Source organism: Manacus candei, unplaced genomic scaffold (genome assembly GCF_025592945.1).
Source record: "Manacus candei isolate 608988 ecotype Guabito, Panama unplaced genomic scaffold, ASM2559294v1 h1tg000014l, whole genome shotgun sequence".
In the NCBI taxonomy this organism is placed as follows: domain Eukaryota; kingdom Metazoa; phylum Chordata; class Aves; order Passeriformes; family Pipridae; genus Manacus; species Manacus candei.
Window position 1 is genome coordinate 44,308,047 of NW_026138062.1, and position 27,745 is coordinate 44,335,791.

A 27,745-nucleotide genomic window follows, 5' to 3' on the forward strand; every position below is an offset into this window, starting at 1 on the left:
GCAGAAGGAAGACAGTGACTCCCCCTGGGATTCTGAGGTACCTGCTCTGGAGGAGGCAGTGAGGTCCCGCTGGATCAATGGCGTCTGGGCTCCTTTCCCTTTGCTACTGCTTTTGCCACACGCTTGCACCTTGGACCTGGACATGCCAGTGCTGCAGACAAAGTGTTCAGTTAGTGCAGGGACAAAGTGAGGTCAAGCTAATGCCCTGGGTCTCCTTGCAGCTGACCTCTCAGCTGGATTTCTAGAACAAAGCAGTAAAGCTTCTTGCTGCTACTTACAATCTTCTAAAATACTAGAAAACTCTTATAGTGAGGATTGCTGTTTTCGACCCCACAGCCTCCTTCCATGGATCCATTAATGTCAGATGGATGACTGTTATGACCTCCAGTCTGGAGGTGTGTTTCTTCTGGCTAGGTTCTCTCTGGATTGGGCAGGAGTACTTCATCCCCTTTGGAAAGCCCTGCTCAACAGAGATGCCGAACGTGCTGGCTGTGTTGCCCGTTTTGTTGCTTCCGCCAACTGATCCCGCTCATTAGGCCTGTTGGCTGAAGCTGAAGTGCTGTGCGTGGAAGTGGGTTGAGAAGGAGCCTTTGCCAGTTCTCAGACGTGTCTTTTCAATTACACAGACTGATTCTGAAGGTCCCTGGGATGTATCGAAAAATGTGCTGCTTCCTGCTGCATTCGGCAATAGATTGGACGCACGTGCTGTGTTAGTACGGAGCGGCAAAGGTAGTTTCAGAGGGACTAAATGGTTACCTTTGTGAACTTCTCTGGGGTGACATGGCTGGGGAGAGGCAGAGGGAAATAAGCACTCAAAGACGTGCCTTTTACCTTTTGTATAGGAGCCTTGCCAGCAGCAGAAGAGCAGAAGGAAGAAAGTGACTCCCCCTGGGATACTAAGGTACCTGCTCTGGAGGAGGCAGTGAGGTCCTCCTGGATCAAAGGCGTCTGGGATCCTTTCCCTTTTGCTGCTGCTTTTGTCACACGCTTGCACCTTGGACCTGGACATACCAGTGCTGCAGACAAAGTGTTCAGTTAGTGCTGGGACAAAGTGAGGTCAAGCTAATGTCCTGGGTCTCCTTACAGCTGAACTCCAAGCTGGATTTCTAGAAAAAAGCAGTAAAGCTTCCTGCTGGTTACGGTCCTCTGAAATCCTCCAAGACTGGCACTGTGAGGATTGCAGGTTTCCATGCCACAGCCTGCTTCCTTGCATCCATTAATGTCAAATGGTTCCCTTATGACATACAGTCTGGAGATGTATTTCTCCTGCCTAGGTTCTCTCTGCATTGGGCAGGAGTACTTCATCCCCTTTGGAAAGCCCTGCTCAAGAGAGATGCCGAACGTGCTGGCTGTGTTTGCATCTTTTGCTGCTTCCGACACCTGATCGTGCTCATTAGGCTTGTTGGCTAAAGCAGAAGTGTTGTGTGTGGAAGTGGGTTGAGAAGGAGCCTTTGCCAGTTCTCAGACGTGTCTTTTCCATTACACAGACTGATTCCAAAGGTCCAGCAGAAAGTGTGCTGCTTCCTGCTGCAGTGGGCAAGAGTTTGGATGCGCGCTCTGTTGCAGTGGAGCACGGCAAAGGTAATTTCAGAGGGACTAAATGGTTACCTTTGTAAAGTTCCCTGGGGTGACATGACTGGGGAGAAAGCAGAGTGAAATAAACCCTCAGAGTAATGACCAACCTGTTATCCTTTGTTAGGGGTCTTGCCAGCAGCAGGAGAAGAGCAGAAGGAAGACAGTGACTCCCCCTGGGATTCTGAGGTACCTGCTCTGGAGGAGGCAGTGAGGTCCCGCTGGATCAATGGCGTCTGGGCTCCTTTCCCTTTGCTACTGCTTTTGCCACACGCTTGCACCTTGGACCTGGACATGCCAGTGCTGCAGACAAAGTGTTCAGTTAGTGCAGGGACAAAGTGAGGTCAAGCTAATGCCCTGGGTCTCCTTGCAGCTGACCTCTCAGCTGGATTTCTAGAACAAAGCAGTAAAGCTTCTTGCTGCTACTTACAATCTTCTAAAATACTAGAAAACTCTTATAGTGAGGATTGCTGTTTTCGACCCCACAGCCTCCTTCCATGGATCCATTAATGTCAGATGGATGACTGTTATGACCTCCAGTCTGGAGGTGTGTTTCTTCTGGCTAGGTTCTCTCTGGATTGGGCAGGAGTACTTCATCCCCTTTGGAAAGCCCTGCTCAACAGAGATGCCGAACGTGCTGGCTGTGTTGCCCGTTTTGTTGCTTCCGCCAACTGATCCCGCTCATTAGGCCTGTTGGCTGAAGCTGAAGTGCTGTGCGTGGAAGTGGGTTGAGAAGGAGCCTTTGCCAGTTCTCAGACGTGTCTTTTCAATTACACAGACTGATTCTGAAGGTCCCTGGGATGTATCGAAAAATGTGCTGCTTCCTGCTGCATTCGGCAATAGATTGGACGCACGTGCTGTGTTAGTACGGAGCGGCAAAGGTAGTTTCAGAGGGACTAAATGGTTACCTTTGTGAACTTCTCTGGGGTGACATGGCTGGGGAGAGGCAGAGGGAAATAAGCACTCAAAGACGTGCCTTTTACCTTTTGTATAGGAGCCTTGCCAGCAGCAGAAGAGCAGAAGGAAGAAAGTGACTCCCCCTGGGATACTAAGGTACCTGCTCTGGAGGAGGCAGTGAGGTCCTCCTGGATCAAAGGCGTCTGGGATCCTTTCCCTTTTGCTGCTGCTTTTGTCACACGCTTGCACCTTGGACCTGGACATACCAGTGCTGCAGACAAAGTGTTCAGTTAGTACTGGGACAAAGTGAGGTCAAGCTAATGTCCTGGGTCTCCTTACAGCTGAACTCCAAGCTGGATTTCTAGAAAAAAGCAGTAAAGCTTCCTGCTGGTTACGGTCCTCTGAAATCCTCCAAGACTGGCACTGTGAGGATTGCAGGTTTCCATGCCACAGCCTGCTTCCTTGCATCCATTAATGTCAAATGGTTCCCTTATGACCTACAGTCTGGAGATGTATTTCTCCTGCCTAGGTTCTCTCTGCATTGGGCAGGAGTACTTCATCCCCTTTGGAAAGCCCTGCTCAAGAGAGATGCCGAACGTGCTGGCTATGTTTGCATCTTTTGCTGCTTCCGACACCTGATCGTGCTCATTAGGCTTGTTGGCTAAAGCAGAAGTGTTGTGTGTGGAAGTGGGTTGAGAAGGAGCCTTTGCCAGTTCTCAGACGTGTCTTTTCCATTACACAGACTGATTCCAAAGGTCCAGCAGAAAGTGTGCTGCTTCCTGCTGCAGTGGGCAAGAGTTTGGATGCGCGCTCTGTTGCAGTGGAGCACGGCAAAGGTAATTTCAGAGGGACTAAATGGTTACCTTTGTAAATTTCTCTGGGCCGACATGGCTGGGGAGAAAGCAGAGTGAAATAAGCCGTCAGAGTAATGACCTAAATGTTATCTTTTGTTAGGCGTCTTGCCAGCAGCAGGAGAAGAGCAGAAGGAAGACAATGACTCCCCCTGGGATTCTGAGGTACCTACTCTGGAGGAGGCAGTGAGGTCCCGCTGGATCAATGGCTTCTTGGCTCCTTTCCTTTGCTGCTGCTTTTGCCACTCACTTGCACCTTGGACCTGGACATGCCAGTGCTGCAGACAAAGTGTTCAGTTAGTGCAGGGACAAAGTGAGGTCAGACCAATGTCCTGGGTCTCCTTGCAGCTGACCTCCCAGCTGGATTTCTAGAGCAAAGCAGTAAAGCTTCTTGCTGCTTGCAGTCCTCTGAAATCCTCCAAGACTGGCACTGTGAGGATTGCTGTTTTCCACCTCATAGCCTGCTTCCCTGGATCCATTATTGTCAAATAACCTACTGTCTAGAGATGTATTTCTCCTGCCTAGGTTCTCTCTGGATTGGGCAGGAGTACTTCATCCCCTTTGGAAAGCCCTGCTCAAGAGAGATGCCGAACGTGCTGGCTGTGTTTGCCTTGTTTGTTGCTTCTGCCACCTGATCCCGCTTGTTAGGCCTGTTGGCTGAAGCTGAGGTGCTGTGTGTGGAAGTGGGTTGAGAAGGAGCCTTTGCCAGTTCTCAGACGTGTCTTTTCCATTTCACAGACTGATTCTGAAGGTCCAGCAGAAAGTGTGCTGCTTCCTGCTGCAGTGGGCAAGAGTTTGGATGCGCGCTCTGTTGCAGTGGAGCACGGCAAAGGTAATTTCAGAGGGACTAAATGGTTACCTTTGTCAATTTCTCTCTTTGTAAAGTGGGGTGACATGGCTGGGGAGAAAGCAGAGTGAAATAAGCCCTCAGAGTAATGACATGCCTCTTACCTCTTTTGTTAGGGGTCTTGCCAGCAGCAGCAGAAGAGCAGAAGGATAACAATGACTTTTCCTGGGGAGATGATGACTTTTCCTGGCTTTTGGAGGTAGCTGTTCTGGAGGGGGCAATGAGTTTCTTCTAGATCCATGGCGTCTGGGCTCCTTTCCCTTTACTGCTGCTTTTACCACACGCTTGTACCTTGGACATGGACATGCCAGTACTGCAGACAAACGGCTCAGTTAGTGCAGGGACAAAGTGAGGTCAAGCTAATGTCCTTGCAGCTGACCTCCCAGCTGGATTTCTAGAGCAAAGCAGTAAAGCTTCTTGCTGCTTGCAGTCCTCTGAAATCCTACAAGACTGGCATTGTGAGGATTGTGTTTTCTACCCCCCAGCCTTCTTCCCTGGATCCATTAATGTGAAATGGTTCCCTTATGACCTACAGTCTGGAGATGTATTTCTCCTGCCTAGGTTCTCTCTGCATTGGGCAGGAGTACTTCCTACCCTTTGGAAAGCCCTGCTCGAGAGAGATGCCGAACGTGCTGGCTGTGTTTTCATCTTTTGCTGCTTCCGTCACCTGATGGTGATCATTAGGCCTTTTAGCTAAAGCAGAAGTGTTGTGCGTGGAAGTGGGTTGAGAAGGAGCCTTTGCCAGTTCTCAGATGTGTCTTTTCCTTTACACAGACTGATTCCAAAGGTCAAGGGAAAGTGTTGACCAACTTGACACTTCGTGCTGCAGCGGGCAAGAGTTTGGATGCGCGCTCTGTTGCAGTGGAGCACGGCAAAGGTAATTTCAGAGGGACTAAATGGTTACCTTTGTAAAGTGGGGTGACATGGCTGGGGAGAAAGCAGAGTGAAATAAACCCTCAGAGTAATGACCAACCTGTTATCCTTTGTTAGGGGTCTTGCCAGCAGCAGGAGAAGAGCAGAAGGAAGACAGTGACTCCCCCTGGGATTCTGAGGTACCTGCTCTGGAGGAGGCAGTGAGGTCCCGCTGGATCCATGGCGTCTGGGCTCCTTTCCCTTTGCTACTGCTTTTGCCACGCGCTTGCACCTTGGGCCTGGACATGCCAGTGCTGCAGACAAAGTGTTCAGTTAGTGCAGGGACAAAGTGAGGTCAAGCTAATGTCCTGGGTCTCCTTGCAGCTGACCTCCCAGCTGGATTTCTAGAAAAAAGCAATAAAGCTTCTTGCTGCTTGCAGTCCTCTGAAATCCTCCAAGACTGGTACAGTGAGGATTGCGTTTTCCACCTCATAGCCTGCTTCCCTGGATCCTTTATTGTCAAATAACCTACTGTCTAGAGATGTATTTCTCCTGCCTAGGTTCTCTCTGGATTGGGCAGGAGTACTTCATCCCTTTTGGAAAGCCCTGCTCAAGAGAGATGCCGAACGTGCTGGCTGTGTTTGCCTTGTTTGTTGCTTCTGCCACCTGATCCCGCTTGTTAGGCCTGTTGGCTGAAGCTGAGGTGCTGTGTGTGGAAGTGGATTGAGAAGGAGCCTTTGCCAGTTCTCAGACATGTCTTTTCCATTACACAGACTGATTCCAAAGGTCCAGCAGAAAGTGTGCTGCTTCCTGCTGCAGTGGGCAAGAGTTTGGATGCGCGCTCTGTTGCAGTGGAGCACGGCAAAGGTAATTTCAGAGGGACTAAATGGTTACCTTTGTAAAGTTCTCTGGGGCGACATGGCTGGGGAGAAAGCAGAGTGAAATAAGCCGTCAGAGTAATGACCTACCTGTTATCTTTTGTTAGGCGTCTTGCCAGCAGCAGGAGAAGAGCAGAAGGAAGACAATGACTCCCCCTGGGATTCTGAGGTACCTACTCTGGAGGAGGCAGTGAGGTCCCGCTGGATCAATGGCTTCTTGGCTCCTTTCCCTTTGCTGCTGCTTTTGCCACTCACTTGCACCTTGGACCTGGACATGCCAGTGCTGCAGACAAAGTGTTCAGTTAGTGCAGGGACAAAGTGAGGTCAGACCAATGTCCTGGGTCTCCTTGCAGCTGACCTCCCAGCTGGATTTCTAGAGCAAAGCAGTAAAGCTTCTTGCTGCTTGCAGTCCTCTGAAATCCTCCAAGACTGGCTCTGTGAGGATTGCTGTTTTCCACCTCATAGCCTGCTTCCCTGGATCCATTATTGTCAAATAATCTACTGTCTAGAGATGTATTTCTCCTGCCTAGGTTCTCTCTGCATTGGGCAGGAGTACTTCATCCCCTTTGGAAAGCCCTGCTGAAGAGAGATGCCGAACGTGCTGGCTGTGTTTGCCTTGTTTGTTGCTTCTGCCACCTGATCCCGCTTGTTAGGCCTGTTGGCTGAAGCTGAGGTGCTGTGTGTGGAAGTGGGTTGAGAAGGAGCCTTTGCCAGTTCTCAGACATGTCTTTTCCATTACACAGACTGATTCTGAAGGTCCAGCAGAAAGTGTGCTGCTTCCTGCTGCAGTGGGCAAGAGTTTGGATGCGCGCTCTGTTGCAGTGGAGCACGGCAAAGGTAATTTCAGAGGGACTAAATGGTTACCTTTGTAAAGTGGAGTGACATGGCTGGGGAGAAAGCAGAGTGAAATAAACCCTCAGAGTAATGACCAACCTGTTATCCTTTGTTAGGGGTCTTGCCAGCAGCAGGAGAAGAGCAGAAGGAAGACAGTGACTCCCCCTGGGATTCTGAGGTACCTGCTCTGGAGGAGGCAGTGAGGTCCCGCTGGATCCATGGCGTCTGGGCTCCTTTCCCTTTGCTACTGCTTTTGCCACGCGCTTGCACCTTGGACCTGGACATGCCAGTGCTGCAGACAAAGTGTTCAGTTAGTGCAGGGACAAAGTGAGGTCAAGCTAATGTTCTGGGTCTCCTTGCAGCTGACCTCCCAGCTGGATTTCTAGAAAAAAGCAATAAAGCTTCTTGCTGCTTGCAGTCCTCTGAAATCCTCCAAGACTGGTACAGTGAGGATTGCGTTTTCCACCTCATAGCCTGCTTCCCTGGATCCTTTATTGTCAAATAACCTACTGTCTAGAGATGTATTTCTCCTGCCTAGGTTCTCTCTGGATTGGGCAGGAGTACTTCATCCCTTTTGGAAAGCCCTGCTCAAGAGAGATGCCGAACGTGCTGGCTGTGTTTGCCTTGTTTGTTGCTTCTGCCACCTGATCCCGCTTGTTAGGCCTGTTGGCTGAAGCTGAGGTGCTGTGTGTGGAAGTGGGTTGAGAAGGAGCCTTTGCCAGTTCTCAGACATGTCTTTTCCATTACACAGACTGATTCTGAAGGTCCAGCAGAAAGTGTGCTGCTTCCTGCTGCAGTGGGCAAGAGTTTGGATGCGCGCTCTGTTGCAGTGGAGCACGGCAAAGGTAATTTCAGAGGGACTAAATGGTTACCTTTGTAAAGTTCCCTGGGGTGACATGGCTGGGGAGAAAGCAGAGTGAAATAAGCCCTCAGAGTAATGACATACCTTTTACATATTTTGTTAGGCGTCTTGCCAGCAGCAGCAGAAGAGCAGAAGGATAACAATGACTTTTCCTGGGGAGATGATGACATTTCCTGGCTTTTGGAGGTAGCTGTTCTGGAGGGGGCAATGAGTTTCTTCTGGATCCATGGTGTCTGGGCTCCTTTCCGTTTGCTGCTGCTTTTGCCACACGCTTGCACCTTGGGCCTCACCATGCCAGTGCTGCAGACAAAGTGTTCAGTTAGTGCAGGGACAAAGTGAGGTCAAACTAATGTCCTTGCAGCTGACCTCCCAGCTGGATTTCTAGAGCAAAGCAGTAAAGCTTCTTGCTGCTTGCAGTCCTCTGAAATCCTCCAAGACTGGCATTGTGAGGATTGCTGTTTTCCACCTCATAGCCTGCTTCCCTGGATCCATTAATGTCAAATAACCTACTGTCTGGAGATGTATTTCTCCTGCCTAGGTTCCCTCTGCATTGGGCAGGAGTACTTCATCCCCTTTGGAAAGCCCTGCTCAAGAGAGATGCCGAACGTGCTGGCTGTGTTTGCATCTTTTGTTGCTTCTGTCACCCGATCGTGCTCATTAGGCCTTTTAGCTAAAGCTGAAGTGCTGTACGTGGAAGTAGGTTGAGAAGGAGCCTTTGCCAGTTCTCAGATGTGTCTTTTCCTTTACACAGACTGATTCCAAAGGTCAAGGGAAAGTGTCGACCAACTTGACACTTCCTGCTGCTGTGGGCAAGAGTTTGGATGCGCGCTCTGTTGCAGTGGAGCACGGCAAAGGTAATTTCAGAGGGACTAAATGGTTACCTTTGTAAAGTTCCCTGGGGTGACATGGCTGGGGAGAAAGCAGAGTGAAATAAGTCCTCAGAGTAATGACATGCCTCTTACCTCTTTTTTTAGGGGCCTTGCCAGCAGCAGAAGAAGAGCAGAAGGATAACAATGACTTTTCCTGGGGAGATGAAGACATTTCCTGGCTTTTGGAGGTAACTGTTTTGGAGGGGGCAGTGAGTTTCTTCTGGATCCATGGCGTCTGGGCTCCTTTCCGTTTGCTGCTGCTTTTGCCACACGCTTGCACCTTGATCCTGGACATGCCAGTGCTGCAGACAAAGTGTTCAGTTAGTGCAGGGACAAAGTGAGGTCAAGCTAATGTCCTTACTGCTTACCTCCCAGCTGGATTTCTAGAACAAAGCAGTAAAGCTTCTTGCTGCTTGCAGTCCTCTGAAATCCTACAAGACAGGCATTGTGGGGATTGTGTTTTCCACCCCCCAGCCTGATTCCCTGGATCCATTAATGTGAAATGGTTCCCTTATGAAATACGTTCTAGAGATTATTTCTCCTGCCTAGGTTCCCTCTGCATTGGGCAGGAGTACTTCATCCCCTTTGGAAAGCCCTGCTCAAGAGAGAAGCCGAACGTGCTGGCTGTGTTTGCCTTATTTAATGCTTCCGTCACCTGATCGTGCTCATTAGGCCTTTTGGCTAAAGCAGAAATGTTGTGCGTGGAAGTGGCTTGAGAAGGAGCCTTTGCCAGTTCTCAGACATGTCTTTTCCATTACACAGACTGATTCCAAAGGTCAAGGGAAAGTGTCGACCAACTTGACACTTCGTGCTGCTGTGGACAAGAGTTTGGATGCGCGCTCTGTTACAGTGGAGCACGGCAAAAGTAATTTCAGAGGGACTAAATGGTTACCTTTGTAAAGTTCTCTGGGGTGACATGGCTGGGGAGAAAGCAGAGTGAAATAAACCCTCAGAGTAATGACCAACCTGTTATCCTTTGTTAGGGGTCTTGCCAGCAGCAGAAGAAGAGCAGAAGGAAGACAATGACTCCCCCTGGGATTCTGAGGTACCTGCTCTGGAGGAGGCAGTGAGGTCCTGCTGGATCAATGGCATCTGGGCTCCTTTCCCTTTGCTGCTGCTTTTGCCACACGCTTGCACCTTGGACCTGGACATGCCAGTGCTGCAGACAAAGTGTTCAGTTAGTGCAGGGACAAAGTGAGGTCAAGCTAATGCCCTGGGTCTCCTTGCAGCTGACCTCTCAGCTGGATTTCTAGAAAAAAGCAGTAAAGCTTCTTGCTGCTTGCAGTCCTCTGAAATCCTCCAACCCTGGTACAGTGAGGATTGCTGTTTTCCACCTCATAGCCTGCTTCCTTGGATCCATTATTGTCAAATAATCTACTGTCTAGAGATGTATTTCTCCTGCCTAGGTTCTCTCTGGATTGGGCAGGAGTACTTCATCCCCTTTGGACAGCCCTGCTCAAGAGAGATGCCGAACGTGCTGGCTGTGTTTGCCTTGTTTGTTGCTTCTGCCACCTGATCCCGCTTGTTAGGCCTGTTGGGTGAAGCTGAAGTGTTGTGCGTGGAAGTGGGTTGAGAAGGAGCCTTTGCCAGTTCTCAGACGTGTCTTTTCCATTACACAGACTGATTCTGAAGGTCCAGCAGAAAGTGTGCTGCTTCCTGCTGCAGTGGGCAAGAGTTTGGATGCGCGCTCTGTTGCAGTGGAGCACGGCAAAGGTAATTTCAGAGGGACTAAATGGTTACCTTTGTAAAGTTCTCTCTTTGTAAAGTGGGGTGACATGGCTGGGGAGAAAGCAGAGTGAAATAAGCCCTCAGAGTAATGACATACCTTTTACGTCTTTTGTTAGGGGTCTTGCCAGCAGCAGCAGAAGAGCAGAAGGATAACAATGACTTTTCCTGGGGAGATGATGACATTTCCTGGCTTTTGGAGGTAGCTGTTCTGGAGGGGGCAATGAGTTTCTTCTGGATCCATGGCGTCTGGGCTCCTTTCCCTTTGCTGCTGCTTTTACCACACGCTTGTACCTTGGACATGGACATGCCAGTGCTGCAGACAAAGTGTTCAGTTAGTGCTGGGACAAAGTGAGGTCAAGCTAATGTCCTTGCAGCTGACCTCCCAGCTGGATTTCTAGAGCAAAGCAGTAAAGCTTCTTGCTGCTTGCAGTCCTCTGAAATCCTACAAGACTGGCGTTGTGGGGATTGTGTTTTCCACCCCTCATACCCTGCTTCCTTGGATCCATTAATGTGAAATGGTTCCCTTATGACCTACAGTCTGGAGATGTATTTCTCCTGCCTGGGTTCTCTCTGCATTGGGCAGGAGTACTTCATCCCCTTTGGAAAGCCCTGCTCAAGAGAGATGCCGAACGTGCTGGCTATGTTTGCATCTTTTGCTACTTCCGTCACCTGATGGTGATCATTAGGCCTTTTGGCTAAAGCAGAAGTGTTGTGCGTGGAAGTGGGTTGAGAAGGAGCCTTTGCCAGTTCTCAGATGTGTCTTTTCCATTACACAGACTGATTCCAAAGGTCAAGGGAAAGTGTCGACCAACTTGACACTTCCTGCTGCAGTGGGCAAGAGTCTGGATGCGCGCTCTGTTGCAGTGGAGCACGGCAAAGGTAATTTCAGAGGGACTAAATGGTTACCTTTGTAAAGTGGGGTGACATGGCTGGGGAGAAAGCAGAGTGAAATAAACCCTCAGAGTAATGACCAAGCTGTTATCCTTTGTTAGGGGTCTTGCCAGCAGCAGAAGAAGAGCAGAAGGAAGACAATGACTCCCCCTGGGATTCTGAGGTACCTGCTCTGGAGGAGGCAGTGAGGTCCCGCTGGATCCATGGCGTCTGGGCTCCTTTCCCTTTGCTGCTGCTTTTGCCACACGCTTGCACCTTGGACATGGACATGCCAGTGCTGCAGACAAAGTGTTCAGTTAGTGCTGGGACAAAGTGAGATCAAGCTAATGTCCTTGCAGCTGACCTCCCAGCTGGATTTCTAGAAAAAAGTAGTAAAGCTTCTTGCTGCTTGCAGTCCTCTGAAATCCTCCAAGACTGGCACTGTGAGGATTGCTGTTTTCCACCTCATAGCCTGCTTCCCTGGATCCATTTATGTCAAATAACCTACTGTCTAGAGATGTATTTCTCCTGCCTAGGTTCTCTCTGGATTGGGCAGGAGTACTTCATCCCCTTTGGAAAGCCCTGCTCAAGAGAGATGCCGAACGTGCTGGCTGTGTTTGCCTTGTTTGTTGCTTCTGCCACCTGATCCCGCTTGTTAGGCCTGTTGGGTGAAGCTGAAGTGCTGTGTGTGGAAGTGGGTTGAGAAGGAGCCTTTGCCAGTTCTCATATGTGTCTTTTCCATTACACAGACTGATTCTGAAGGTCCAGCAGAAAGTGTGCTGCTTCCTGCTGCTGTGGGCAAAAGTTTGGATGCGCGCTCTGTTGCAGTGGAGCACGGCAAAGGTAATTTCAGAGGGACTAAATGGTTACCTTTGTAAAGTTCTCTGGGGTGACATGGCTGAGGAGAAGGAGAGTGAAATAAGGACTCAGAGTAACAACCCACTTTTTCCCTTTTTTCTAGGTATCGTGCCACCAGCCGGAGCAGAGCAGAAGGAATATTTTGACCCTTCTTCTAAGAATAAGGTACTTAGCTCTGTTCCAGATGAATTGCATTGCCTTTGGCTGAAGTCAGATGTAGTGTGATGCTGCAGTCTTGACGAGCATTCGTTTCTCCACTGTGTCTCTGTTTTCTTGCTCATTTAGGTTCCTACACTAGAGGCAGGAGATCTTCAGCTAAGATCTGATTCTTCAAGTCAAACAGATTCTCAACTGGACAAACAGGTGACTCTAATAGAGGGAGAAGCAGATATCCCTAAATAGAGCCTGTCAGTGTAAGCAGAGGTGTTCTGAGTACAGAATTCATTTTGAAAAACTGCTGAGAGGAGGTGATTGAGTCTGGACCTGTGCTATACTTCGGACCTCATTTTGTTTGCATTCTGAAGCAGAAGGGCTGGAATAAGCCTTGCTCCAAGTCCCATCCAGCTTCACTTTGAACACTTCCACAACCAGGTCCAGTGTCCCACCACAGTCCTTGCAAACAATTTATCCCTTATGTCCCATCTAAATCTACCCTCTTTTCATTTTAAATGATTGCCTCTTCTTCTGTTGCTACAGGCCTTGGTAAAAATATCTCTCCCTCTGTTTACACGAAAGACAGCAGTAAGTTCTGCCCCGAGCCTGCTTTTCTCAGGCTGAAAAATCCCAAGTCTCTCAGACTTTTTCATGGGAGAGCTGTTCCAGCCCTCCAAACATCTTTGTGGCATTCCTTCATCCATGTCTTGCTTGTGCTGGGGGCCGCGGAGCTGGACGCAGGACTCCAAGGGGAGTCTCATGAGATCAGAGTAGAAAGGGAGAATTGCCTCCCTCGACCTGCTGGCCAACCTGATGACCAATCTAATTATATAATCCCATCAGTAAAAGCATCTCTTGTGTTGTCATGTTCTTACCGATTTCTCCATGCTCATGGAACACTATTTCTTTAGCCATTAGTCAGGCAGCTGCTGGAGAAGCCTGATGAAGTTCTCAAAAAGAACTCCCTGGCAGAACCTTCACTTGGAGCTATGAAGACCCACAGCAAGGACCTGAAGGAAGAGAAACCGCTGATGCAGGAGAAACTGGAGAGGTCTGAAGCTAAGGTATGGGAAAGCCTGTCTCTTGGCAGGGCTCAAGGCCTTCTTTGTAGCGCACTAGAGCAGGGAAGTGATTCTTCCTTGAGAAGAACACAAGGTGGTTCAGTGTGCAGCTAGCTGTGCTGGGAAGGAACAGCACTGCTGCCTTTGGTGTCTGCCTGTTGGCACGACTTGAAGTGACAGTGGAGGGCTGCACTAAGATGGTGCAGGGACCGAAAAATTATATGCGGAAGATTTACTCGAGGAGGATAAAAGAATTTTTGCTCAGGGAAGTTTTGGCTGCTAGGAAAGGCCCAGCATGGGGGGAGATTATTTCCCATGAAAAGCACTGTCTGTATTTCTCTGCCTGTCTGTTTAAGAAGCTAACTCCACTGTTGCAAGAAGAGGTAACACATTCTCACAGACATGCTGTGGGGCCCCTGCCAGGGGAGAGAAGAAGTCCATAGAAGGACAGGGAGAGAACACAGCCTTGAAGTTGTTGTCGTGGGGTAAAAAAGTGTTTTGCCCTGGAGTTAGAAAAGTGGTAACCCCCGAGGGGGTGGTGTTCTTGGTGTAGGGCCCAATCAGAAGCTACATTTTGCTCCTTTGAAATCAACATATTATAACAGACCGGAAAAGAAGGGAGATGATGTAGCTGGAAAAGAAGTAGCCATAATCTTTCCCTTTTGTGCCTCCGGTTCTCCATCCTGCCACAGGGGGGAGGGAGAGTGGCGAGCCAGTGAGCAGCACTGTGGCTTGGAGAGTCTCAATGGGAGCACTAAACTGGGGAGTACCATTCCTAAACCACGACACCACCAACGCACTACAACTTGTGTTTGGAGTCCTTGAGAAAGGAGAGAAATGTTGTGGCAGCCCATAGGAAATGCTCTAAGAAATCAGCGTAGGCATAGGAGAGGGCCCAGTATAAAAGAGGAAGAAGTAACACAGGTTTTGAGAGTTTTCATCAGTGTCAAAGCAGCCCACTTGTTTTGAACAAACGTAAGCCGTCTACTGAGGATTCTTGTTGGGGTTTGGCATCTGCAGGAACCAAAAGAGCATCATATCCAGAAGGAATGTTTTGCTGCGTCATTGAAGAGTGCCCCAAAGGAGAAGGAAATAACAACTTCCAGGAATCTGCAAGGCCTTCCTCCTTCATGCAACGTGTCTTTACCTGCAGCTATCGGCCAGCTGCGAGAACGCATTCACTGGTAAGACAGTGGAGCAAAGCTTCACTTTTTGTGATTGTGTAAAAACAACGGGACTTACTTGTATCCCAGTGAGATACTACTACATGATTTTCAAAGATGCTTTTATTTTAGATGAGGTTCTTTCACACTGTTCCTTTGGGATTTGTGCTCTTGTGGACTTCTGTCATAAGGCCTGTACTTCTTTTTCAGTCTCGAAGTTGAGTACGCCAGGCTGGAAGCCACAGTCCAGCAACAAGCCCAAACCATTGCAATAATTGAGAAGTTCAGGCAAGCCCAAAAGGTACTCGGGGCCTTCCCTTTCATGACCCACGGAGCCTAGTTCCACATTCAGGCGGGGAAATTTTACGATGAGCTTTCCCTAGAGAGAGTCTAGGAGAGATCAGTTCCTCTTTCTACTGACTGTAGACTGCCCTGAAAGTCCTGTCTGTTCCTCAGCTTTCTGGCATTTTGAGTTGTGCCGTGAGACTAAACCAAATCCTACTTATTGCTGTCTGTGTTAGGGGTTGACAGTAATGCACTTAAGTATTAGTGCATTACCAGGTTTCAGTGTTTTCTGCTTTAGACCAGTCGGGAGGTTGAGGCCTCAGACAGCACTTCAGACAGTCCTACAGTAGAGGGATTTGGTACCTTTGCTTGTGGGCTTTCCATGGGCTCTGGTGATGCTGAGCACTTCTTCCTGGAGGAATGGCATGAAGCTGTGTCAGGGGAGGTTTACTTCAGATGTTAGGAAAAGGTTCTTTCCCCAGAGGGCAGTTGGACCTTTTCTCCATGCAGGAGACTTTCTTGGCACATAACTGCTCCAGCCACCTTCCACGTTTTACAGAGCACAGGGGGCAGTTGCAAGGGAATATTTTCTATTCTTGCTATCCTGTCCACCCTCACAGCTGCTGCCAACTCTTTCTCTCCCACAGACATGCAAGTGTTCCATCATTCACAGAGGAGGAAGGCCCAAGCTGCCATAAGAAAGACAGCCATCTCTCTGTGTCAGTAACTGTGGTTTAAACATGCTTCAAAATGGCTTTTTGTAGTCTCTTTGTTGGCTCGTGCTTTCTTCTTCCCAAGACCCCCCACGACAAGTGTTATCCCCTGCAGGAATGTCCTGAGAAGATATCCTGAGGTGTTCTCATTGGCCCCTTTTAACCCCTTCCTATTGGTCGTTAACCTCTTCCTGCGACCTGTAATTGGTTACCCTGTGAATCTTCCTAACCCTATAAATGTAACATCCCCAACAATAACTCTCTCTTGCCTCCTCTCCACGCCGGTGTGCTGTCTCTGTGCCTGCCATGGGACCACTTGAGTGGGGGGAGGGGAGAGCACCTCTCCTCTCCAGGCTCAGGACCTGAAGAAACCCCTGGCGCTGGAGTCCCCCCCCCATCCACATTAAACCATTGGAAATGGTTCCTCAGATGGAAATGGAACTAGAACTGATGCGCCCCTCACCATGGGGGGAAAGGGATCCAGATCTCTCCAGTGTAATTAACCCAGCAGTCCTTGGGCCATTTCAAGTTTTACTTTTCAAAGCATACACAGGGTTCTTTACTATCTCGAGATACTGTAAAGAGAAGAGGCCACACACTTTTCCTCAAGACTACTTTTACTGATAATTTTAGGGGAAAAAATAAGACAACTTGGCATCCAAAGGGTGTCATATTATCAAAACAAAGCATATGCCTTTGCTTTTATCTGCTCTAGTCCTCATGGCCACCCCCCTAGCTGGGACTTGAGGCCCACTGGCCATTCTGGGGTTCCAGGGTGAGGGGCAGTGTTCTCACTGTCCCTGCCAACATGAGGCTGGGTTAGGGGCTGCAGGAGCTGTGGTGTGTTGAAGCATTCCTGGGCTGCCTTTGACTGACAGCTGCTCCGGGGGCTCCAGGGGCCTGCCATGAGGGATACGTCACTGCCATGAGGGATACGTCACTGCCATGAGGGATACGTCGCTGCCATGAGGGATACGTTGCTGCCATGAGGGATACGACGCCATCTCACCTCCGTGAGGTTCGACCCATTCCTTCCCCTCCACACACACACACACACACACACACTCACCCCTCCGAGGTGGTTCCAACCCAACAATATTTTTACTGATCCAGTGTCTCACACCTCCCAGAGCAAATCACCGGGAATAACCTGTATTTGACATCGGTTCACTTTCAGTGTGGTCACCACTCTGGAGGGTGCAGCTGGGGGAGCAAATGGTAAGGAAAGGATAGGGAGTGTGTAGGACAAGGGGAATTTCAGAAGAAACATATATTAAAAAAGAATTTTCTGCTAGTATGATTGAAATATTAGCAGTCTAATCCAAGCATCAATAATAGTCCAGATCTAATAATTATGGAAGAAAGAGAAAGAATATTTCAATGCAGTAAAAGCTTCAATAGTAATATAATAATGAAAAGGATGCGGTTACAATTATTTTCACCCTGTTTAGCTTCTAGATCCTTTCTGCCTCACTCTTTCCATGCTCCTCCTAAGGTTGATGGTTTCATTTTGGGGATTCCTGTTGAAGGGGAGTTTTGGCCCATTGCCAGCATCTGGACTTATTTGCTGGAGGAGTACAATGTTCTTGATGGTGTTTTCCTCTCCCTCATTTTAGGACCCACATGGGGTCCCATTTACATATTTGCTAACACATTTTTACACCTTATTCTTTTTCATTGCTCTGCAGCTCCACATTACACTTGAATTTATGATATATGGTGCATTTTATATGTGTTAGAAATACTTGTTCTTTTTTCTCTCTATTGCCCCTAAAGCCAGTTTTGGCTAGCACCTGCTTGTTCACCTTATGCAGCTTGTAGAGATCCAGGAAAGCTCAGCTGGAGCAAGCCTTCCCCTGAGGCCTACAAAGCTCAGTACAAAGCCTGTGGCTTCTTAGTGACAATGGCAATACTATAGTACAGGTTTGCGTTGTAATAACTGGTAGTCTGCAGTCCATTCCCCCTGTGCAACATCCAGTCACTAATCAGGGATGTTTGAAGGCACATCCTGCCCCCCCTATTAGTAGCCACCTCTGGGTCTGTTTTGAATTTTCTTTATAAGACATTTTAATCAGACATAATTCCAGAGAAGAAAAATTAATTTTTTTCAGAGATAAGTTGACTCAAACCGGTCTTTCTCCTTGTTCTTCAGATCTCCCAAATTAACTATGTGCTCCATTTGTTAAGGAAGAACTTTGTAAAACGAAAGAAAGAGAGTGAATTCACTGTGTTTGTCACATCTTATAAAATCCATAAGAAAGAACCATTTCTTCTTAAATGTCTGTAAGAGACCAAGCCTATATGATCATGTGGCTGGTATCTCACCCAAATTAGTTGGCAGGGGAGCACTAATAAATCAGATTAGACAGGTAAACCTACTGTTCCTGTAATTTTAAATTGTTAGCTTTCAACAATCCTATTTCTGTCTGTCAAAGATATTCCAAGGTGTTCAGTGGTGGGTCACTTCATCTCAAACAACCAACCAAGGAAGAGGGAAGACAAAATGCAGATGAAAGGGAGCACAGCTCACAAAGGGCTTGTGAATATTTAGTGGGGTTCATGTGATTATCCCTAGTGAATATAACTTTATCATAGAATTATTCTCCCAGAATCATTTAGGTTGGAAAAAAACCATTAAGATCATCCAGTCCGACCGTAAAATTGTGCTGAATTGAGACATCTATAGCTGAGCTAGTAATTCATTGCTTTCTTTATAGTTAAAGGAGAGAGAAAGGGTTGGATTTTTTAGGGTGCAGTTCATCCCATCCAACACAGATGCTGTGGGATTTTGCAGTGCAATCCTTGGTGTGAAAGAAAATAAACACGCTTTTCAGGAAACAGGGGATTTTATTCAAGTAACAGAAACATTTCACAAAGCACAGTATCCTAGGTCTGTTTGCCGAGGTTTCAAAACTCACAATAAAATCATCAGGAGCAGAGGAAGAGCTTTGAGTTTTATTGCTCTTGTCACTGTAGGGATTATGTTTCACAGAAATCTGTTAGACAACCCTGAGTCTTAATATCTATATAGCACTTCTGTTACTTGTTGGTGATGGGTCTTGCAGTGGAGCACTACAGCACTTCTTTTTTTCTTTGTCTTTGAAGGTGGGTATTTTTATGTTTTATAGATTTATTATATTTATTATATATTTTCATTGTATATATTTATTATATATATTTGCAACCTACGAACCCTCAGCCTGCTCATCGTCAGGTAGAAGGGGTAGAAAGTCTGTCCTTTCAGCAGAATTGCACCTTCTGCTCTCCAGAGGGCATCTTGGGGTGACAAAATTATTCAAGCCCAGCTGACCAAGTCATGATCTCCAAAGTAACAAGCTCACACCTGTTCTGGCCCCCTACCGGGGCCACAATTCCTGCTAGCAAATCTGCTCCAGGCTCCTCCTGGGAGCCTACTGCAGCACGAGCCTCCCACGAGGTCAGGGCGTCCTTTCAGGCATCCATCTGCTCCAGCGTGGGGTCCTCCATGGGCTGCAGGTGGAGCTCTCCTGCACCATGAGCTTCCCTGGGCTGCAGGGGCACAGCTGTCCCACCATGATCTGCACCACGGGCTGCAGGGGAATCTCTGCTCCGTTGCCTGAGCACCTCCTTCCCCTCCTTCTTCACTGACCTTGGGGTCTTCAGGGCTGTTTCTGTCACATATTCTCACTTCTCTCTCCGTCTGCAGTTGCTGTTGTGCGCTGTTTCCCCCCCCCTTCCTATGTTATCCCAGCTACACCCTCCCCAATGGACTCAGCCCTGCTCGGCGGCGGGTCGGTCTCGGAACCGGCTGTGGTGCCGCGTCACAAGCCCCCTCTGTGATGTCTCGGCGGTCCACGGCTGCTGTCCCGGCTCCAGACCCTTGCTGGCCGTCATTGCTGACTCCGCCGCGACGGGATCAGCAGCGCTTCTCTGGCTTGGACCGTCGGGGGCTGCGAAGCGCAGCTACCACTCGGCTCTCGCCTTTCAGATCGACCCATCTTCTCCCCACACCCCATCCCCCTCTCCCCACACCCCATCCCCCTCTCCCCACACCCCATCCCCTCCCCGCCCGGGACTCGGCAGAGTCTACCGGGCATCTCCTGTGTCTGCTGAACCCAGGCCGAGGCCGCCGAACGCCGAGAGATGGCCTGGGTCGACCTGCACAGCGCGGCCGCCCGCGGCGACCTGGACCAGCTGCGGCGGCACTGGTGGCTGAAGAAGTTCCTGGTCAACAGGCGCAACGCAGACAAGCTGTAAGGACAAACAACAAAGCCTCCACCTTTTGCAAAATGTGGAATTTGTCAAAATTATCTAAAGTCAGGGTGGTTTTCTGATGGATGTACTTTATGTACTTTCAAGCCTAAGCAGCAACGAAGGATACCATCAGTGGAACAGACAGCATCTAGCATCCCTTAGTATTATTTATTTTATTTCTTTTGTTTTAATTATTACTCTATTTTAATTTAATTGTTATTATAGGTTTTACTTTTGATTCTCCTTCCTGTTTCACTGGGGCAGGGAGGGAGAGGGTGTGAGCAAGTAGCTGTGTGGGGCTTAATTGTCATCTGGGCTTAAACCAGGACAATTGTGTATGTTTAATTTCTAGGACACCTCTGCATCTTGCTTGCATAAATGGCCATGCAGATGTTGTTCGATTTCTAGCAGGCAAGAATTGCAAGCTTAATCGTCGGGACAAATATAAGAGATCACCACTGATGCTGGTATGTGAAAGGGGCATATGTTGTCTTATGATTGAAGATGCTTGAACTTTCCAGTGTTGGGAAGACGCAGGAGTTCTGACAGAGAACAATGTAGACGTTGGAAGTTATTCCTCCTTTGTGTCTTCTTTCCAGGCAGTACAGCACCAGCACAGAGATTGTGTGGCTATTCTGCTGGAGCATGGTGCCAACCATGACCACAGAGCTGCTACTGGTAACACCGCCCTTCACTTTGCTGTCCTGATGTCTAGCAAATCTCTAGTGGAGCTGCTGCTTGAGCATGGCGCAGATATTGATGCTAAGAATGAAGTAAGCTTGGACTTTAGGTAAACCTCCTCTTCCCAAGTCAACTTGCTTGACTTTTCTCTGTTATTCTAAGAGAGATGATTTTTCCTTTCAGCTGGGATACACTCCACTTACTCTTGCCATCACTGAGCGTTGCAAAGGGATGATCGAGTTCCTTCTTCAAAAAGGAGCTGACGTGAACGCTACAGATAATCATAAAAGGTGAAGGATTTGGTAAAAGCACGTGTGGGACTCCTTAGCATTGTTTAAGTTGGATTGATGGGAGGCATAAGAAGGAGCTTTGAAAAAGGGCCAGGAACCACCCAGAAGGAGCTCCTTCAGTGTGACTTGTGAAAGCAGACCTGCGCTCTGCTGCTTGCTTACTTCAGGGGATGATTTCCACACTGAGGACTGCAAGAAAGCATTGTCTGTGGTCCCACATGCACACGCACGCGTGCAGGCACACACACGCAACCTGAGTCTGCTCTGGGTGGATGGCTGGCCTGGAGACCTCCTGAGGTCCCACCAACCTGAATTCTCCAACACTTCCAGGTGTTTGGCTGTGCTTTCCTTCTGCCAGTAGGAGAGGGGAAATGAATTGTCTGAGAAGCAAAGAGGGATTAAAGTAATGACACGTAATGCCTGCAGAAGCTGACGTATTTACTCTTATCTCCTGGATGCCCTAGGACCCCTATGGAAGTTGCTGCTATTCTTCAGGATAAGGATGCAGTAGAAGTTCTTCTTCGCAATGGCGGTGTTATCAGTGAAGAAAGCAGTGGAGTGTTTGGAGTTCGAGCTTTTGAAAGACTATTTCGAGATGAGTCGTAAGTGTTTTACATCCTTGCTAGAGCAACTGCATTCTCAGAATGTCCGTGCTGATGTACCGCCCTTTTTGGTAACAGCAGTAGGGTTAAATGAGGTGCTGAGAGCTTTATTGAAGTGTGACACCTTCTGATGCATCTCTTTCCATGTAAAGGGTAGATTTGGAAATTGAGGAAAACATCCCTCCTCCCCACCAAACCCAGTTCTCTTTGAGAATTCACCTGTGTGCTTCCAAGTTCCATTCTACCCCCTAGCAGCAACTACCTGCCTTTTGTTTCAGAGGGGATCTAACTGATATCCCCTAATTAAAACTCTTCAGTGCTTTTCCTCTTCCCGTGGATAGCTTTGCACCTCTGGCCATTCACTGGCTAAGGTGGCTATGTGTGCTTAACTAGACTGAGGAAAAAAGCCCTCTATCCTAGTGATGGTAGCCAAGGGATGTGTGAATGAATTGCATTATGCCTATGAGCATGCCTTGCCTAGCCATAAACAACTGCCTGTGAACTCTTGTCACTGGATCTCAATTTCCTCTCCCCCTGCCCCTTCTGTTAGCCTGTCTTGATGGGAAGCAGGAGAGAAGGGAGCCTGGGTAAACTGTGGAGTAAAAACCCCTTTAGGACTAAAGCATGTTTGAGGATTGCTCTAACAAAACAAGGTATTCATTCCTCCCCTCCAGGTTTCTGTTGTGCTAATGCACCATTCTGCATAGCAGCCTTGGTCTGGAGAATGCGTTTAATTTCTTTTGTTGTTCGATTGGGGTTTTTTGTTTTGTATTCCTGCTCATGAAACAAACCTGACCTCCAACTGACCCAAGGTTGTTAGAATATGACACAGGTCTCAGAATGCAAGTGCAATATTTGTTGGCCTCTTAATATCCGACTTAGGAGCCCTCTGAACTTCAGGTCTTCAGAGGAACCATGGGAATTTCTGAAGCCCTTCAAAGTGAGGACTGGGGTTGAGGAGACATTGCTCCATCTTAATGTTGAGACATTAGTATAACATCCAGCTGAGGAAGAGGCTTTGGAGATGTCAGCCTGCCAGGGGCCTAGTTAATCTCTCTGGTCCTTGAAATGGAGAGGGGGTTTATCAGATGAGACAGTAGCCAGCAGGGGTGAGTTACTCCACAGATAGAATAGGCACCTGTAGCATGAGCATGCCTGTAGTGAGGATTTCAGTCTCCACTACTCTAGGACTGCAGTATGTTTTGTCTGTGTGTGACCCTTTAGCAGTTGTCTATGAATAGGGTTAGAATGGCACATGCATGGCTGTTGCTCTTCCCGTGGAGAGTGCAGGAAAGTCTGGGGGCATTTTTACCTATTGCATTTCCTCCCTTTCTATCTTTAGTACTGCTAATGAAGGAGAGGAATATGAATGCTATGAAAGGAAGGGACAATGTTGTGCCAGAGGCAGAGAAGAAATTAACAGCTCTTGCTCTGGGACAACTGCTGACATTCTCTCAAACACACCTGCATTGCCAGAATCATGTAAGACTCTTCGCTATCAAGGAGGTAAGAAGGAAAAATCAATGTGGCCTGTAGGAGAATGATAACCCATCAGTGTGATGCATGTCTTGAGGGAGGTGCCAAAGCAGAGGAAAATCAGCACTCCAAGGAGTGATGCGACTCTTCTCATATTTGTTAGGTGTCTTGCCAGGAGTGAGAGAAGAGCAGAAGAAAGACAAAGACTCCTCCTGGGATTCTGAGGTACCTTCTCTAGAAGAGGCAGTGGAGTCCCTCTGAATCACTGGCTTCTGGGATCATTACTGTCTGCAGCTGCTTTTGCCAAATGCTTGTAACTCAGACCTTGACATGCCAGTGCTGCAGAAAAAGTGTTCCTGTAGGACTGGGACAAAGTGAGGTCTAGCTGGTTCTCCTTGCAGCTGACCTCCAAGCTGGATTTCTAAAAAACGACAAAGCAGTAAAGTTTCTGTTAGAAGACTGGCTTGGTGAAGATTGTTGATTTTCTATCATACTGCAAACATCTTCCACTCCAGTCACTGTCAATTGGTTCCCACATGACTCACAGTCTAGAGACTTCTTTCTTCTGCCTGCATTCTCTCTGGATTGGGCAGGAGTACTTCATCCCCTTTGGAAAGCCCTGCTCAAGAGAGATGCCGAACGTGCTGGCTGTGTTTGCATCTTTTGTTCCTTCCATCACCTGATCCCGCTTGTTAGGTCTTTTGGCTAAAGCTGACGTGTTGTGCGTGGAAGTGGGTTGAGAAGGAGCCTTTGCCAGTTCTCAGACATGTCTTTTTCATTACACAGACTGATTCCAAAGGTCAAGGGAAAGTGTCCGCTGACCCGACGCTTCCTGCTGCAGTGGACAAGAGTTTGGATGCGCGCTCTGTTGCAGTGGAGCACGGCAAAGGTAATTTCAGAGGGACTAAATGGTTACCTTTGTAAAGTTCCCTGGGGTGACATGACTGGGGAGAAAGCAGAGTGAAATAAACCCTCAGAGTAATGACCAACCTGTTATCCTTTGTTAGGGGTCTTGCCAGCAGCAGGAGAAGAGCAGAAGGAAGACAGTGACTCCCCCTGGGATTCTGAGGTACCTGCTCTGGAGGAGGCAGTGAGGTCCCGCTGGATCAATGGCGTCTGGGCTCCTTTCCCTTTGCTACTGCTTTTGCCACACGCTTGCACCTTGGACCTGGACATGCCAGTGCTGCAGACAAAGTGTTCAGTTAGTGCAGGGACAAAGTGAGGTCAAGCTAATGCCCTGGGTCTCCTTGCAGCTGACCTCTCAGCTGGATTTCTAGAACAAAGCAGTAAAGCTTCTTGCTGCTACTTACAATCTTCTAAAATACTAGAAAACTCTTATAGTGAGGATTGCTGTTTTCGACCCCACAGCCTCCTTCCATGGATCCATTAATGTCAGATGGATGACTGTTATGACCTCCAGTCTGGAGGTGTGTTTCTTCTGGCTAGGTTCTCTCTGGATTGGGCAGGAGTACTTCATCCCCTTTGGAAAGCCCTGCTCAACAGAGATGCCGAACGTGCTGGCTGTGTTGCCCGTTTTGTTGCTTCCGCCAACTGATCCCGCTCATTAGGCCTGTTGGCTGAAGCTGAAGTGCTGTGCGTGGAAGTGGGTTGAGAAGGAGCCTTTGCCAGTTCTCAGACGTGTCTTTTCAATTACACAGACTGATTCTGAAGGTCCCTGGGATGTATCGAAAAATGTGCTGCTTCCTGCTGCATTCGGCAATAGATTGGACGCACGTGCTGTGTTAGTACGGAGCGGCAAAGGTAGTTTCAGAGGGACTAAATGGTTACCTTTGTGAACTTCTCTGGGGTGACATGGCTGGGGAGAGGCAGAGGGAAATAAGCACTCAAAGACGTGCCTTTTACCTTTTGTATAGGAGCCTTGCCAGCAGCAGAAGAGCAGAAGGAAGAAAGTGACTCCCCCTGGGATACTAAGGTACCTGCTCTGGAGGAGGCAGTGAGGTCCTCCTGGATCAAAGGCGTCTGGGATCCTTTCCCTTTTGCTGCTGCTTTTGTCACACGCTTGCACCTTGGACCTGGACATACCAGTGCTGCAGACAAAGTGTTCAGTTAGTACTGGGACAAAGTGAGGTCAAGCTAATGTCCTGGGTCTCCTTACAGCTGAACTCCAAGCTGGATTTCTAGAAAAAAGCAGTAAAGCTTCCTGCTGGTTACGGTCCTCTGAAATCCTCCAAGACTGGCACTGTGAGGATTGCAGGTTTCCATGCCACAGCCTGCTTCCTTGCATCCATTAATGTCAAATGGTTCCCTTATGACCTACAGTCTGGAGATGTATTTCTCCTGCCTAGGTTCTCTCTGCATTGGGCAGGAGTACTTCATCCCCTTTGGAAAGCCCTGCTCAAGAGAGATGCCGAACGTGCTGGCTATGTTTGCATCTTTTGCTGCTTCCGACACCTGATCGTGCTCATTAGGCTTGTTGGCTAAAGCAGAAGTGTTGTGTGTGGAAGTGGGTTGAGAAGGAGCCTTTGCCAGTTCTCAGACGTGTCTTTTCCATTACACAGACTGATTCCAAAGGTCCAGCAGAAAGTGTGCTGCTTCCTGCTGCAGTGGGCAAGAGTTTGGATGCGCGCTCTGTTGCAGTGGAGCACGGCAAAGGTAATTTCAGAGGGACTAAATGGTTACCTTTGTAAATTTCTCTGGGGCGACATGGCTGGGGAGAAAGCAGAGTGAAATAAGCCGTCAGAGTAATGACCTACCTGTTATCTTTTGTTAGGCGTCTTGCCAGCAGCAGGAGAAGAGCAGAAGGAAGACAATGACTCCCCCTGGGATTCTGAGGTACCTACTCTGGAGGAGGCAGTGAGGTCCCGCTGGATCAATGGCTTCTTGGCTCCTTTCCTTTGCTGCTGCTTTTGCCACTCACTTGCACCTTGGACCTGGACATGCCAGTGCTGCAGACAAAGTGTTCAGTTAGTGCAGGGACAAAGTGAGGTCAGACCAATGTCCTGGGTCTCCTTGCAGCTGACCTCCCAGCTGGATTTCTAGAGCAAAGCAGTAAAGCTTCTTGCTGCTTGCAGTCCTCTGAAATCCTCCAAGACTGGCACTGTGAGGATTGCTGTTTTCCACCTCATAGCCTGCTTCCCTGGATCCATTATTGTCAAATAACCTACTGTCTAGAGATGTATTTCTCCTGCCTAGGTTCTCTCTGGATTGGGCAGGAGTACTTCATCCCCTTTGGAAAGCCCTGCTCAAGAGAGATGCCGAACGTGCTGGCTGTGTTTGCCTTGTTTGTTGCTTCTGCCACCTGATCCCGCTTGTTAGGCCTGTTGGCTGAAGCTGAGGTGCTGTGTGTGGAAGTGGGTTGAGAAGGAGCCTTTGCCAGTTCTCAGACATGTCTTTTCCATTACACAGACTGATTCTGAAGGTCCAGCAGAAAGTGTGCTGTTTCCTGCTGCAGTGGGCAAGAGTTTGGATGCGCGCTCTGTTGCAGTGGAGCACGGCAAAGGTAATTTCAGAGGGACTAAATGGTTACCTTTGTCAATTTCTCTCTTTGTAAAGTGGGGTGACATGGCTGGGGAGAAAGCAGAGTGAAATAAGCCCTCAGAGTAATGACATGCCTCTTACCTCTTTTGTTAGGGGTCTTGCCAGCAGCAGCAGAAGAGCAGAAGGATAACAATGACTTTTCCTGGGGAGATGATGACTTTTCCTGGCTTTTGGAGGTAGCTGTTCTGGAGGGGGCAATGAGTTTCTTCTAGATCCATGGCGTCTGGGCTCCTTTCCCTTTACTGCTGCTTTTACCACACGCTTGTACCTTGGACATGGACATGCCAGTACTGCAGACAAACGGCTCAGTTAGTGCAGGGACAAAGTGAGGTCAAGCTAATGTCCTTGCAGCTGACCTCCCAGCTGGATTTCTAGAGCAAAGCAGTAAAGCTTCTTGCTGCTTGCAGTCCTCTGAAATCCTACAAGACTGGCATTGTGAGGATTGTGTTTTCTACCCCCCAGCCTTCTTCCCTGGATCCATTAATGTGAAATGGTTCCCTTATGACCTACAGTCTGGAGATGTATTTCTCCTGCCTAGGTTCTCTCTGCATTGGGCAGGAGTACTTCCTACCCTTTGGAAAGCCCTGCTCGAGAGAGATGCCGAACGTGCTGGCTGTGTTTGCATCTTTTGCTGCTTCCGTCACCTGATGGTGATCATTAGGCCTTTTAGCTAAAGCAGAAGTGTTGTGCGTGGAAGTGGGTTGAGAAGGAGCCTTTGCCAGTTCTCAGATGTGTCTTTTCCATTACACAGACTGATTCCAAAGGTCAAGGGAAAGTGTTGACCAACTTGACACTTCGTGCTGCAGCGGGCAAGAGTTTGGATGCGCGCTCTGTTGCAGTGGAGCACGGCAAAGGTAATTTCAGAGGGACTAAATGGTTACCTTTGTAAAGTGGGGTGACATGGCTGGGGAGAAAGCAGAGTGAAATAAACCCTCAGAGTAATGACCAACCTGTTATCCTTTGTTAGGGGTCTTGCCAGCAGCAGGAGAAGAGCAGAAGGAAGACAGTGACTCCCCCTGGGATTCTGAGGTACCTGCTCTGGAGGAGGCAGTGAGGTCCCGCTGGATCCATGGCGTCTGGGCTCCTTTCCCTTTGCTACTGCTTTTGCCACGCGCTTGCACCTTGGGCCTGGACATGCCAGTGCTGCAGACAAAGTGTTCAGTTAGTGCAGGGACAAAGTGAGGTCAAGCTAATGTCCTGGGTCTCCTTGCAGCTGACCTCCCAGCTGGATTTCTAGAAAAAAGCAATAAAGCTTCTTGCTGCTTGCAGTCCTCTGAAATCCTCCAAGACTGGTACAGTGACGATTGCGTTTTCCACCTCATAGCCTGCTTCCCTGGATCCTTTATTGTCAAATAACCTACTGTCTAGAGATGTATTTCTCCTGCCTAGGTTCTCTCTGCATTTGGCAGGAGTACTTCATCCCCTTTGGAAAGCCCTGCTCAAGAGAGATGCCGAACGTGCTGGCTGTGTTTGCCTTATTTGTTGCTTCCGCCACCTGATCCCGCTTGTTAGGCCTGTTGGGTGAAGCTGAAGTGCTGTGTGTGGAAGTGGGTTGAGAAGGAGCCTTTGCCAGTTCTCAGACGTGTCTTTTCCATTACACAGACTGATTCTGAAGGTCCAGCAGAAAGTGTGCTGCTTCCTGCTGCAGTGGGCAAGAGTTTGGATGCGCGCT

General features: G+C 48.6%; 1 protein-coding gene and 4 long non-coding RNA genes across 5 annotated transcripts in view; all 5 read left to right on the forward strand.

Moving 5' to 3' along the window:
* Positions 1 to 1,219: 1,219 nt before the first annotated feature.
* Positions 1,220 to 27,745, forward strand: part of LOC127467217 (uncharacterized) — a 136,524-nt gene continuing 109,998 nt past the window's right edge. The window contains exons 1-6 of the mRNA XM_051778914.1: positions 1,220 to 1,229; positions 1,718 to 1,761; positions 4,059 to 4,152; positions 4,284 to 4,366; positions 23,362 to 23,464; positions 26,167 to 26,249. Of these exons, the coding sequence (XP_051634874.1) occupies positions 1,220 to 1,229; positions 1,718 to 1,761; positions 4,059 to 4,152; positions 4,284 to 4,366; positions 23,362 to 23,464; positions 26,167 to 26,249 (417 nt within the window). The remainder of the gene's footprint in view (positions 1,230 to 1,717; positions 1,762 to 4,058; positions 4,153 to 4,283; positions 4,367 to 23,361; positions 23,465 to 26,166; positions 26,250 to 27,745) is intronic.
* Positions 14,244 to 15,815, forward strand: LOC127467945 (uncharacterized). Its single transcript, XR_007903363.1, has 4 exons — positions 14,244 to 14,316; positions 14,506 to 14,596; positions 15,228 to 15,299; positions 15,788 to 15,815. It is a non-coding gene; the product is annotated as an uncharacterized LOC127467945 (long non-coding RNA).
* On the forward strand, positions 19,331 to 21,050 carry LOC127467949 (uncharacterized). Its single transcript, XR_007903367.1, has 4 exons — positions 19,331 to 19,525; positions 19,879 to 20,299; positions 20,391 to 20,497; positions 20,962 to 21,050. It is a non-coding gene; the product is annotated as an uncharacterized LOC127467949 (long non-coding RNA).
* LOC127467947 (uncharacterized) lies at positions 21,052 to 22,800 on the forward strand. Its single transcript, XR_007903365.1, has 3 exons — positions 21,052 to 21,099; positions 22,442 to 22,605; positions 22,739 to 22,800. It is a non-coding gene; the product is annotated as an uncharacterized LOC127467947 (long non-coding RNA).
* On the forward strand, positions 23,527 to 24,508 carry LOC127467952 (uncharacterized). The gene is made up of 3 exons (XR_007903370.1): positions 23,527 to 23,644; positions 24,234 to 24,336; positions 24,450 to 24,508. It is a non-coding gene; the product is annotated as an uncharacterized LOC127467952 (long non-coding RNA).